The sequence below is a fragment of the Prionailurus viverrinus genome, chromosome A3 (assembly GCF_022837055.1).
Source record: "Prionailurus viverrinus isolate Anna chromosome A3, UM_Priviv_1.0, whole genome shotgun sequence".
NCBI classification, from domain to species: Eukaryota; Metazoa; Chordata; class Mammalia; order Carnivora; family Felidae; genus Prionailurus; species Prionailurus viverrinus.
Window position 1 is genome coordinate 38,761,105 of NC_062563.1, and position 13,911 is coordinate 38,775,015.

The 13,911-nt window shown below is 41.9% G+C and overlaps 1 protein-coding gene across 1 annotated transcript in view; it reads left to right on the forward strand.

Annotated features, from left to right (window-relative positions):
- Window positions 1-13,911, forward strand: part of SPTLC3 (serine palmitoyltransferase long chain base subunit 3) — a 131,333-nt gene that overhangs the window by 83,107 nt on the left and 34,315 nt on the right. The window contains exons 8-9 of the mRNA XM_047854390.1: window positions 4,380-4,599; window positions 13,145-13,271. Coding sequence (XP_047710346.1) covers window positions 4,380-4,599; window positions 13,145-13,271 — 347 coding nt within the window. The remainder of the gene's footprint in view (window positions 1-4,379; window positions 4,600-13,144; window positions 13,272-13,911) is intronic.

The following is a 13,911-nucleotide window of genomic DNA, read 5'->3' on the forward strand; positions in this document are numbered from 1 at the left end:
ATAATCTAGTATAACTAGAGCCCAAACTTCCAAAATAAAAAGTATTAAGAAATAATAACTGGGGCGCCTGGGTGGCGCAGTCGGTTAAGCGTCCGACTTCAGCCAGGTCACGATCTCGCGGTCCGTGAGTTCGAGCCCCGCATCGGGCTCTGGGCTGATGGCTCAGAGTCTGGAGCCTGTTTCCGATTCTGTGTCTCCCTCTCTCTCTGCCCCTCGCCCGTTCATGCTCTGTCTCTCTCTGTCCCAAAAATAAATAAACGTTGAAAAAAAAATTAAAAAAAAAAGAAATAATAACTAGCCCTTCCAGAAAATACATATGTAAACAAATGTTTAAGTCTCAGAATATCATTTCCTCTAAGGACGTAAGCCATTCTCCTGCCCAAATTAATGTAAGTTTAAGGATTGAGAACTTTAACCTATGGTTTAAACAAATAAAGAAAAAAGAAAAAGAAAGTACTTTATTTTTAATTAGTCTTAGCTCCTTTCTTTTCCTCTCTTTACCTTCTTTTCTTCCTTGGATTATGCTTTGGGCCTGCCAAGGAGATTTTTCCACCATGTAAGTTGGCAAATCAGTGGTTTAATGACCAATCCTGCCAATGGATAATATGCTTTATATGTGGAGGAGAAGGTGGTGAGAGGGAGATTTCAAAAAAGAGTCTTGTCACTTAGCTAATACATTATGTAACAGAAAAGATATAAAGAAATTATTCACTAGCTTGCTGGTTTAAGAATAATTCAGGTCCTTTCACAGAGCTTCAAATGAACGGGTAGAATTATCTCTACCTACAGTTGTATTTTAGTTGTTTTTCTTTTTTTGAAGTCTCTGAAACACAACCTTCCATTCAGGAAGAAAAAATAAAACACTTCATTTTTGGCAGTGTTTTTTGACGGCAATTTATAGGAATCACACAGATAGCCTTTTTTATGCATGCACAATCTCAATATCCCACTATAGGAAAAGGTTCGATTCAAATTTGGTCACACTGAGAAAATGAAAACTTAGTGCGGGTGAATATAACTCTTTATAAAAGCCGAGTTCTCCCTAGGACCCATGTGTGCCCTGCATTAACTCCAGAAATCAGCAGTATTGTAGAGTCATTAATCTTAGAGGAAGAAATATAAACCAGGTGGGCAGACTCCTAACATCAGCTAGACCAGCCCCAGCGAAGGATAGCTAATTAGCTGCCTTGAGTGTCTGCAAACTGTTCAGCATTAACTCTGGCTCCTGCCAAATTCGGTTCCAGAACAAAGAATGGCTCTTTGTGACATGGCAGGTTTTTAGCATAGTTGTGTTACCAACTTATAACATGTTAAAGATGAGAAGTAGATTCTAGAATTTTGAGGGCATATAGCCATTTATTATGTATGACACCCATATGCCTCTCTCCTAGAAGATTCGACACAGAGTATTGTCAAGGGCTACCAATTTCTCGAGTTGGGCCTCACTGCAACCATTTTCTCCTAAGCTCCTCCTAAGAAAAAGAATGACTCAACGAGTGCTCATTATGTGTCAGACACTTCACAAGCATTATTTCTAGGCTTCCTTAAAAAGACCTTATGAGCAGGGTTCCATCATCATGCTTGTTCTATGTGAAGCAAAGAACATCACGTACGTTGCCCAAGTCCTCAGCTGGGAAGTGGTGTGGCTACAATCTAAGCTTAGTCAGATGACCTTACCTTCTACTCTCAATGCAAACCATGTGAACAAGCAATTAATCTAAGAAAATACTGGAATTAACTTACAAACTTATATAAGAGAAAATGACTGTATTTGTTTTCCATTTCATGAAAATCTGAAAACAGCCATTCAGACTGGCCTTGTGAAAAACACAAATGCAGTAAACTGGCTTCATTAAAATTACCAACTTCTGCTCTGCAGAAGAGCATGCCACGAGAACAGGAAGACAAGCCAGAGACTGGGAGAAAATATTTGCAAAAGATAGATCTGATAAAGGACTGTTATCTAAAATACACAAAGAACTCTTAACACTCACCAGTAAAAAGCAAACAACCTGATTAAAAAGACCTTAACTGACACCTCACCAAATAAGATACATACATGGAAATTCACATATGAAAAGATGCTTCACATCATATGTCATCAGGGAAATGTAAATTAAAGCAACAAGATACCGCTACACATCTGGTAGGAGGCCAGAATCTGGAAAAAATGACAACAGTAAAATGCTGGTGAGGATGTATGTGCCACAACAGAAAGACTTATTATACACTGGTGCTGGGAATGCAATATGTATAGCCACTTTGGAGGACAGTTTGGTGGTTTCTTACAAAATGAAACATATTCTTACCATACAATCCAGCAATCATGCTCCTTGGTATTTACCCAAAGGAGTTGAAAATGTGTCCATACAAAATCCTGAAAGTGGATGTTTATAGCATCTTTATTCATAATTGCCAAAACTTGGAAGCAACCAAAATGTCCTTCAAGTCAGAGGATGAATAAGTTAACTGTGCTACATCCAGACAATGGAATGCTATTTGGCACTAAAAATGAAATGAGCTCTCAAGCCATAAAAAGATATGGAAGAGACTTAAATGCATATTAATAAGTGAAAGAAGCCAATCTAAAAAGTCTACCCAGCGCATGATTTCAACTATATGGCATTCTGGATAAGGCAAAACTCTGGAGAGAGTGAAAAGATCAGTAGTTGCCAGGGATTGGGTGGGGAGAGGAACAAATAAGCAGAACACAGTGGATTTGGGGGGCAGTGAAGATAGTCTGTAAGATATCCTAAGAATGGGTACATGTCCTCATACGTTTGTCCAAATTTACAGAATGCACAACACCAAGAGACAACCCTCATGTTAACTCTGGACTTTGGGTGGTGATGATGTGTTGTGATGTTACAACACATTTGTAACAAAGGCATTGCTCTGGTGAGGGATGTTGATAATGGGGAAAGTTATGCAGATGTGGGGCAGGGAGTGCATGGGAAATCTCTGTACCTTCTGCTCAATTTTGATGTGACCTTAAAACTGCTCTAAATAAGAAAGGCCTTTAAAGAAACCAAAAGTACAAATCCTGCACTTGATGATCATTATACTCCCTCCAGACCAACACTACTTGGCCTGGGCAACTGCACAACCAGCTGGACTGTTTTGACTGAATCGATCTGACACTTAAGTTTATTTTTGTAATGCATTAAATTTAATAAATAAACTAATTAGGAAGAAGGGAGAAGTTCAACTTTCTGTTTGCATCAATCGATTAGTTCTTGAACTAAATTGAAGGGTTGCTTGAGTTGTTTGACAAGCTCCTTTGTGTGGTGAGGGTGAGAGTCTGTGTGTTTTCATAGAACTCGCCTGTCAGTGCAGTCAAAACTGTGTGTGGTATAGACACAGCTCACCAAGTGTTCTGACAACTGATTAAAGCCAAAAGTTCTTTTCAATCCACTGAGTTCCAAAGGTGCCATGTAAATATGAATTTTACTTATTTATTTACTTCATATTTTTCCCTTTGCTGGAGGACTTGAAGTGATTTTGCAATTTACAATACCATGAAAAATTAAGCACTTAGGACTAAAATTAAAGGGTTCATCTATGGCAGTGGTTCTCAAAGTGTTGTTCCCAACCAGCGGTAGGATATCTCCTGGGAGCTTGGTAGAAATACAAATTCTCAGCCCACCCCAAATCTGCTAAATCAGGATCTCTGTGGGGAGTTGGAGGGAGGCAGTAATCTGTGTTTTAACAAATAATTCAGGGGATTCTGATGCTCACTCAAGAATGAGAACCATTGGCCTAAAGGAATAAAAAGATGGGACACTACCAGATACCTTAAATAAGCCCTTGATTTCCAATAAGCACTGAAGAAGAGATCCTAAGAACTTTCTATGGTGCTTTTATTAATACTATGTGTCTTAAGCAGAGTTCTTCTGTGTGTTTTTAATTCTTTCCTTTAATCTTTGGCAATTCAAGCACTGAGTTTAGGTCAGACAGAACTGGTCAAACAGAGAGCAGCAACCTGATAAAGATGGATTACCATAGAGCAATTTAATTAAAACTAGCAAAATACCTAGAATCCAAAATGGTTAGTCTAGTTACACTAGTTGACTTTACAAATAAATTGATCAACAATGCAGGGAGCTAGTTGTTTACTTGGGAATTAGCTGTAACAACTCAAAGCACTTAAATCTACTGAATGTGAATTATACCAATAAAATAATACCAGATTAGCTTTACAAGATTAACAGAGTTATCTTAGCAAAATAGAATATGCCTTAAGAAGAAAGGAATTGCATATCCCTGTCATGGCTGACTGGTGTCAGGGCAGGCTGTCTGAGAAGTACTAGAAGGGAGACCATCACAGAGCTTCCCAAGAAAGTGTACGCAAGTGACAAGCATTTCTCCTTATGCCCTAGCATGGAAGGTTCCATCGTGAATCTGCCCCAGATCGTGGCTCTAAAGAAGAAATACAAGGCTTACCTCTACATAGACGAAGCTCACAGTATTGGGTCCGTGGGCCCAACTGGCCGGGGTGTTGTAGAATTCTTTGGACTGGACCCTCGAGATGTTGATGTGTTTATGGGCACATTCACCAAAAGCTTTGGAGCCTCAGGAGGTTACATAGCTGGAAGGAAGGTAAGAGAGGGACTCCCTGTGTCTATTTAAAGCCTGAACACTCTGGGGACACAGTCTGCAGGGCTTCTCTGGATTCCGTGAGGACTTCAGTTCACTTCACCACACCTCAATAGATCATGGCAACCCAGATACAGTGGCTTCACAGCCAAGTAGACCCAGAATGTCAAAGAATTCACTCTCTAATAGTGAATAGTAATCACATTGTAATAAAATGACAACACCAGAAGTGTACACAAAGACTTAGTACAAGGAGAGGGATGGTTCACTCTGCAAGGTAGTATCTAAGGAGTCTTAGAATAAATACCAGTCTTGTAGACAAATGATAGGGGAAGGTATCTTTCAAAAAGAGGGAATAATGTATAGCAAACCACAGAAATTGATAAGGAAACGTTACAGAATGAGAAGTAGTTTGGTTTTTGTAGCATGAAAAACATAAAACAGGTAATAGCAACAGTGGGCAAAGGTCAGATTATTAATGAGGTTGACCCTGTGCTACAAGTTCTGGGTTTTAAGAGTTTTAATCAAAGCCATAGTAAGATCAGAAATTCCTTTTCAAGAGATTTTCTCTGCAAAATAATTCTATCCCACATTTTGGATAAGCCATACATCAAATTGTGTCACCCTCTAATATCTTCTTTGTTAAGATTTTATTTATTTATTTATTTTAAGTAATCTCTATCCCCAATGTTGGGCTCGAAATCATGACCCTAAGATCAAGAGTCACATGCTATGCCTACTGAGCCAGCCAGATGCCCCTCTAATATCTTATCTACATGATTTTAAATTCTCACCTGATGGAATCGGACTATTGAGTGTTATCCCTGTTGTTTTAGGGCCAATATCATCAAGGGGATTGCCAATATAAAACAATAAATGTTTAAAAGAAATTAAAGAGAGGCGTGCCAGGGTGGCTCAGTAGGTTAAGCATCCGATTCTTGGTTTGGGCTCAGGTCATGATCTCATTGTTTGTAGGATGGAGCCCCATGTCAGTCTCTGTGCTGCGCATGGAGCCTGCTGAAGATTCCCTCTCTCTCCCTGTCCCCCACCATCTGCCCCTCTCCCCAACTCATGTTCACTTGCTCTCTCTTTCTCAAAATAAATAAACTTTTAAAAAATAATAAAAAATAAAAGAAATTAAAGAGAGGATTTGATTGATAAAGAAGCCTGTTGTCTGCCCTTTATCCAAGTCCTGATAGCTGTCTCATTCAGGCCTACACCTGTCCCAAAGTGACTTATGACAGTGATGTTGGCTTCTCTGAGGAGGCACACTGGGCCCAAAACCAGTGCATGCAGGTGGCATCAACAGTTTCTCCAAAATTCCCAATTCCTTACTCATTACTTACACACAAGAGTTCAGACTCCTGGTAAACCAGTTAGACAAATTAGGGATTGTAGCAGAATACAGTCTATTCACTGAAAGCCCATGATTTAAAACAACAGATTTCACTGTGGTCCCTTACCTTGCCATGAGATGCACAAATGCTTCAAATGTTCAGAGTATTCAGTGGTCTTGACCCTTCAATAAGCATTACTTTCTTCTAAGCTCAAAGCATCGTTTTCCATCCTCCCTCCACTGGCCTTTGGGAATTAGTTTGGTAATGCTAAAAACATAGGGAATGCCTAGGATCTACAAAATTTAGCTAAATCTGGTGAAAGGTTAAACGTTCCCTTCTCAACTGTCGAAGCAAGGGGATCAGAGGGTCTCAAATTTAGGAGGTCCCTTATCCGGGTTACATTGCTTTGTGAGCTTGTGGTTTTGTGATTACTTTAGCAGCAGTTCTGAGCTACAAAATTTTTAACCAAGCGTAACTATGTTTCCTGAACCAAGGGCACCTGAATAAACTGAAGCAAGCATATCCTTGAAATGTTGTCAAATTTGGTAGATGTCACATTTTCCCCCTGGAGTTCCTTCATCTGATATCTGCTTTAAACAAAGACCCCTGACTGGCCTGAAGTCAGGTCCAGCTCACTCGGTTCTCTCTTACTCTGCATCCTAAAGTCAGGAGGACTGTTTTAAAAGTGTATTTGTTCTTATCTATGTAACTCGTATTCATTTGGGACAGACACTGGGCAATTGTGGAAAATTATCATTTATATTAATTGCAATGCAGAAAAATGTTCATTTCCTTGCTCTTTAAAATACTCATTCTCTGCGCGCCTGGATCCAGAGAAGGGCATCATCCTTCCCCCACCCATTTCCTTTCCAGAGGAAAGGTCTTCTCCAGGTCTTCTCCCGCTCCACACTATACACTGCAGTCTCTGAATTTACCACTAGATGGCAGCAAGAATTAGAGCGTGTTTGGCAGAGGTCCATTAGTCCCTACAGAGACTTACTGCCCCAAAAGAGCAAGATGCAAAACCTGAAAAACATAGGGCAGTTTCCAAGACGTGGAGGCCACTTGAGAAAGTGTTTATATGTGCCATTCCCTGATGAGTTCAAAATCGGTCAAATACACACCTGTCTGGAATGGTTTTGGTGAGTCTGTGATAAACTCAGATAAATTGGTTTCCTTCCAACCTGCTATGCCTAAGAGTTAATGGAATTTTGGTATCTGCTTGTCTGTACCTTTAGTTGTTTTTTTTTTTTTAGTTATGTTAATTTTATTTTTTTTAATGTTTATTTATTTATTTTTGAGAGAGAGCATACATGCATGAGCAGGGGAGGGGCAGAGAGAATCTCAAGCAGGGGATTCAGACAGGACGTGGGGCTGGATCCCACCAACTGACCCCAGGAACTGTGAGACCACGACCTATGCTGTAATCAATAATCTGATGCTTGGGGCGCCTGGGTGGCTCAGTCGGTTACGCGGCCGACCTTGGCTCAGGTCATGATCTCGCGGTCCATGAGTTCGAGCCCCGCGTCGGGCTCTGTGCTGACAGCTCAGAGCCTGGAGCCTGTTTCAGATTCTGTGTCTCCCTCTCTCTGACCCTCCCCCATTCATGCTCTGTCTCTCTGTGTCTTAAAAAAAAATTAAAAAAATAATAATCCGATGCTTAATCAACTGAGCCACCCAGGTGCCCCAAGTCATATTAACTTTAAATTACGTGTGGTTTCCATTTAACTCATGGTTTTCAATCCTCTGGATTTTGGATTATTTTTGCAAAAAAAAATTTTCACTTTGACTTTGTTTTGAATTAAGATTTTTAATTGATAGGTCATAGGATTGGACAAATGCTAACAGTTTTAATTTGAAAGAAATCTTCCCACTTACCTATTTAAATAATTAGAAGAGTTTTCAGAGTTTAATCATATTTTCTCCCGGATATTTTGCAGTGTATACTTCAGTTTGGGGGTGTACTGCAAAATATCCAGGATTCTAACCTTTGAGTACAAAAGCAACAAAATTTACCCCTAAGAATGTTAAAATGCACACACTAGAACTTTACATTTTTCTGAATCCCTAATAATTTCAATTTCACTATGTTCATGGGGTTCTTAGTGAATCTTGAGATTAGAAAATAATTACTTGGGTCAAAATATCTAGAAAAAGGTACAACTGTCTGGCTCTCTTTTTAAATGTCAGTGTTAGGGTTAAAAGTAGAGAGACTATGTTCCTAATAGCAGTTTCTAGGAGGCTCTAGAAGTCTTTGTGGAGTTGATCAAAGTCAGGACTACAGTCTTTGTTAGCCACCAGACATGTCACAGAAAGAAAAGTGTTTGGAAACAAGGGGAGAAAAAAATGATTTGGTGCTAAGATAGTATCACTGAGAGTAAAGATTCTGTCTTGGCCTCAGGCTTGCTGTCAGAGAATGTCCGACAAAGTCATCTCTGCTTGTTGTAATTTACTGCCCTGGCCTCGACCTTCTCTCCCCGCTTTAGGGAGACCTCCCAAATGGTCTCTCCAGAGCCAGCAAGATTTTGCTATTTTTTTCACTTTGAGTTTAGAACTGCTGTAGATGATCTGTGAGCAACCCAACTTGGAACATTCTGTCCTTTCAAGACCTTTGAGGTATCAGATAATGACTTCTCTCCACCTGTTAGAGCCTGAGCTGATGGGGCTAGGTTTCTTATTTTTGTTTTTTAATGTGTGTGTCGATCCAGTTGCTAAGGAGGTGTGGTCAACACTGAAGACCCTGATTCTGAGGGGTCCAAATATGTCTCAGGCATGGATCCTGAGTCCCCTTGCATGCCTGCTGCTAACCACTGGCTTTCATAGTCTCCATGGGCTGAGAAGATTGCAAGCAAGTGAAGAAAAGGTAGCCTTAATGATTGATAGATGGCAGGGCTAGAATTCTGGAGGAGGGAAGTCTGACAGGGCAGCCAAGTTTGGGGTGAGCGTTAGCCCCAGAAGCCTGTGTGCCAGACAAAGGCAGGCCTCTTGCAGAAGCTAGCTCTGCCCTGTCTGCTCAGCCCTGGCTATATTTAACAGCCCTTTGAAGTAAATGGGGGTCATGGTATGAACACCGAGATGTTTATTCTAAGAGCCTCCTGTCTGACTTCCTCAGCAAACTACCCTTGCCCTTGAACTCCAGGCCTATGGGTAGAGAAAATAATCAGGGTTTTGAACTTACAAAAAAGACTTGGAAACCTTGGTAGGAGGAGACCTCTCACCCACCCTGAAGGAAGACATAACCCAGACTTTCCTTGAAAAGACCAAAGCAAACTCTTAATTCATGGCTCCTGGTGCCCAGTGGGGGAATGAGAAGAGGGAACCAGAAACCAGGCATCAAGACCTTCCTTGATGCTCAGCAGAAGTTACTTAAAGAGCCCCACTTTCTGAACCACACAAGAAAACTAGTGCTGTCCACAAACTAAGACCTTCAGAGGAAGTGGACCCAGTCTAAAAGAAATAAGATGGTGGGCAAGACAGTCTTAATGTTAAAAGGGAATGATAACTGCTTTGACGAGGCATTTATTCAAACTAAGAATGCACATGACCTTGGCTTTATGAAATTTCCCAATTTGGAAAGGAAAATTAGGGGCTGAGGACATTGAGAAGAGCCCTTTAGGGACGCAAGAAAGCTTTGTTTTGTTTCTTTGTCTGATCTTTGTCAGTGATGCCCCAAAATGAAGAGAATGTTTCTATTCTTATTCCTAAGCATACAGCTTAGTTACCCTCTATATACCCTATATACTTCAGGGACCCTCCCCATCCTTCCTCACTCCCTAAAACCCCTCTTCTTTTCATTAGATCATCAGTATTTACCAGGCCCCTGCTAGGTACCCACCATTCTGGACTTTAGAAGAGTGTTTAATCCATCCCTGCTCTCAAGGGGGTCTCACTCCCCTTGGAGAAACAAGAGCAATAGCCCCAAAGAATTTTGAGACTGATGTGATTCGGTCTGTAGTTTAGTGCTGTTGACACTTGAGTATATTAGGGATTCTTCCCACCTCCCCCCAAAAAGGAGCAATCTGTGGATCAGGGAAAGTACCACAGTGAAGTACAAGTGAAGGTGGTAGTCTCTGTGCTCCCCTGCCCGCCTCACCGCATGCCAGGCCAGCCCCTCTGGTCTGGAGAAGTATTGTAGTGTGGTGCTAAGGGTGGGGATTCCAGAGCCAGGCCGTTTGGGTCCAAATCCTTGTTATCCAACCATGTTTTGGTTGGATAATGAGCCACCCAAGCACATCTTTAAGGATTTTTTAATTTTTTTTCATTTATTTTGGGGGGGTGCAGAAAGAGAGGGAGAGAGAACCCCAACAGGCTCTGTGCTGTCAGCCCAGAGCCCTATGCGGTCTCACAGACCGTGAGATCATGACCTGAGCCGAAATCAAGAGTTAGACACTTAAACTGACTGAGCTACCCAGGTGCCCCCTAGGTACTACATATATATTAACTCATTTAATTTTCATAATGGCCCTGAAGTTATCATTACTATTATCTCATTTTTCAGAGAAGAAAAGTAAAACCCAGAGAGATTTAGTAACTTGCCGATGGTCACACATCAGTAAGTGGCAGAGCCAGGATTTGAACCCAAGCAGTCAGGTTCCAGAGCTTGTCCTGTAACTCCTTGATCATGCTTCCCTTCAAGGGAATAACTTTGTTGTGGGAAATTTTCCCTCTACTCCTGACTGACTCTTTATGCTTTGCTGATAAGATGCCGGCCTCATTCCTAATTTTAGCACACGCCCATGCCTTTCCCTTCCTCTGCATCTGTCCAAATCCATCCATCCTTCAAGGCCAGATCACCTCCTTGAAGCAGCCCCTTCCAGCCTTAGTCCAAATGAGCCCCCATCATCCTGTCACCTGTGCCCTACCCACTCTCTCCTACTCAGCTTCCCCAGCATTGTCAGGAGGCACCAACTCTCAACAGAGAAAGAAAACCTTTGATGTTGCTCATGGAGCAGCACTGAGCATAATGCTGTGAAGAACAGCCTGGCTTCAGCTACCCTGGAAAATGACCACCTCTCTCTCTCTCTCTCTGTCTCTCTCTCTCTCTCTCTCCCTCTGAGCTGCACACTCTCCACCCCCACTCCTGTCCCCCAATCCTCCAGAGTGAACTTTCCAAATACTGTGTGGCCAATGCTTTAAGTCAGGCCATCATGATGCACATACTCTTTGACTATGGTGAAAACCCACCCAACTGCCTGTATGAGATTCACTAAACAAAAGCATAGATGGAAACTTAATTTTAATTTTAATGTAAGTGGATAATGGCTACCAGGGACTAGTCTTTATATCTTCCTTCTCTTCTTAGGCTCCCATATCTAGAACAGAGCCTGGAGCAAGTCCTTGTACAAATTTGCTGAAGGAAAAATGAAAGCAGAGAAGAAGGCCCCGGGGGTAGGGAGAAGAAAGAAAAGGGACAGGAAAGGATAAGAAAGGATAGGGAAGGGAAGAAGGAAATACTTAGGAATGGAGAGGAGAAAAAGATTTAAATGGAGAATTTGAAACAAAAAAGGGAATCAGAGTAGAAGGAAGAAACAAAAGAAAGAAATGAGTATGAAATGAAGGACAATAGAAAGAAAGTTGGGGAAGAAGGATGATGGAAGAGGAGATTTAGAATGAAGGACACATTGAAGGAGGCAGGAAGGGACAGAATGGAGCTGCTAGTGTCCCCCATGGGCCAGGTAGGTGCATCACATCATCAACCACCTGTGAGATGGGCCGTTCACTTTACTGAGGAAGATGAGCTCAGAATGCTTAAAACAGTGGGACCCCTGAGTGGCTCAGTTGGTTGGGCGTTCGACATTGGCTCAGGTCATGATCTCACAGCTTGTGGGTTCGAGCCCACATTAGCCTTGCTGCTGTCAGGGCTGAGCCAGCTTCCGATCTTCTGTTCCCCCTCTCTCTCTCTGTCCCTCCCCCACTGGCACTCTTCCTCTCAAAACTAAATAAAACATTAAAAAATTTAGAAAAAAAGAATGTTTAAAATGCTTGTGAACAACCATAGTACCCATTCTCCAAGCGAGATGGAAAAGTGAAGGGTGGGCACAGTCCCAGGCTTAGGGGTGGAAATGGGTGTTTAGGAGGAGATGGGTCTGCCCAAAGCAGGGATTTACCCAGTTCACCTTATGAGGGAATAGATCAGAAAAGACCCCTCAGTGGGATTCTAAACTGTCTCCTCATCTTTGAAGAGAAGGTGGCTGATCCTTTTCTGACTCATTGCTAATTTGAGAACTATCATCAGCCCACTAGCTCTTCTGCAGAGCATCCTGAGGGTCCTAAGCCATGAGCCAGCACAGGTGGACTAGTGGATGGTCCAGTCAGTCAATACTGAGCACCTCCAGATGCAAGCTTATGGCCCTCCCCACTGTGGCGTCGTGTTATAGGAGCTTCTTAAGGCTTTCAGCAAGCTTACCTGGGACCTTCTATTTGGCCTCAGGAGTCAGGCATGCAAGCAAAGAGTCATTCCTATCACTAAAGACCAGCATCTGCAGTGGGTCAGCACTCCAAATAACGTTGCACAAAAATTGCAATAGCTGTCTGCTGACCAAGGCATAACCAGAGTCTATCTGGTCCTCATGTATAATCTGGTTTAATTTCCCACCTCTCCCTTCTGCCACTCCCTTTTCTTCTTTATCTGTCTTGATTCTTTACAACCATTCCTCCTCTTCACTGAAGCCCTCCCTCCCCATCTCCTCCTCTTCACTGAAGCCCTCCTTTCCACTCTGCTCCCACTAGCAATACCCATCCCTGTCTTCCGAAGTCTTATCACCCTATTGCATATACAGGTTTGCACGTCCTGTTACTTTTCCTCCCATTACTTTTCCCTGGGCACAATCTAATGTTGTAGGCTCAAGGGCAAGAAGCGCATCCTGTATTCTTTGGAGATTCCTGCATACAAAGCCAGTGCTCCTACGTGCTAGGTATTCAACAAATGTTTGGGAAATCGTTTTTCCTTTACACATGTGGTTTTGCCTTACAGACTTTAACTCCGAATTCTCAGCATCCCACTTTTGTATGCCATGTAGGTTTTTGAGGGAGAGACTAAGAAGAAGAGATAACACAAAATAAACCGTTTGGTGATTCCCCCTTGAAAATCAGACCACATTCGAGAATCAAATGTCTTGTCCTATGGTAGGTGGGGAGGGGATGAGATATAATTCTCACCGCAAACACTGAGACTTATTTGCCTTCTTTTGGGGCTTACTCTTTTATTAAAGGACCTTGTGGATTATTTACGAGTTCACTCACATAGTGCTGCTTATGCTACATCCATGAGCCCACCGATAGCAGAGCAAATCATCAGATCAATGAAATTTATCATGGGACTGGATGGAACCACACAAGGTAAGAGGGTATGAGGGGAGCACAACTCCCATAAATCCTTCCTTAAACTTCTCTCTGTCTCCCTTCTGCCTTATCAATCTGCCCCCTTCTCAGATATATACCTTTGTCTTCACCCAACTTGTAAAATCAATTTGTACAAACCCAATTTGTACGTGATATATAATACCCCATAGTACAAAAATACACTAGCACACACACAAAAAAGAAAGAAATGCTTTTTTTTAAGCAAAGAAAACTTTCTAATTCACCTCTTAACATGATCTGCAAAGTTGGATAATTTTGTATGATCAGTTCCGTTAAAATGAAGCAAACAGCGGTATGTGTTTGCCTGTGCCTGCTTGGGACCGTCACTTGTGTTTCCCTGGAAACAAGCCAGAGGTTGGGCAGGGGTTGGTTACCACTGCCCACTTGAGGATATGTGGACAGAACACACACGACAACTTCCCAGTCATTTTGCAGACATTTGGGTCACCACAGCCAAAGTGTGTTTCTTTGCTCAAGCCAAAGGAGCTTAATCGTCTCTTTGAAAACTTGTTTCATCAAAGCCTTTTGGAACTCTCCTTCTATCTCTTAGATACAGCTTACAGAGCTTCTACTACATATCACAGTGGGGATACAATGATGAATAAGGCAGTCTTGC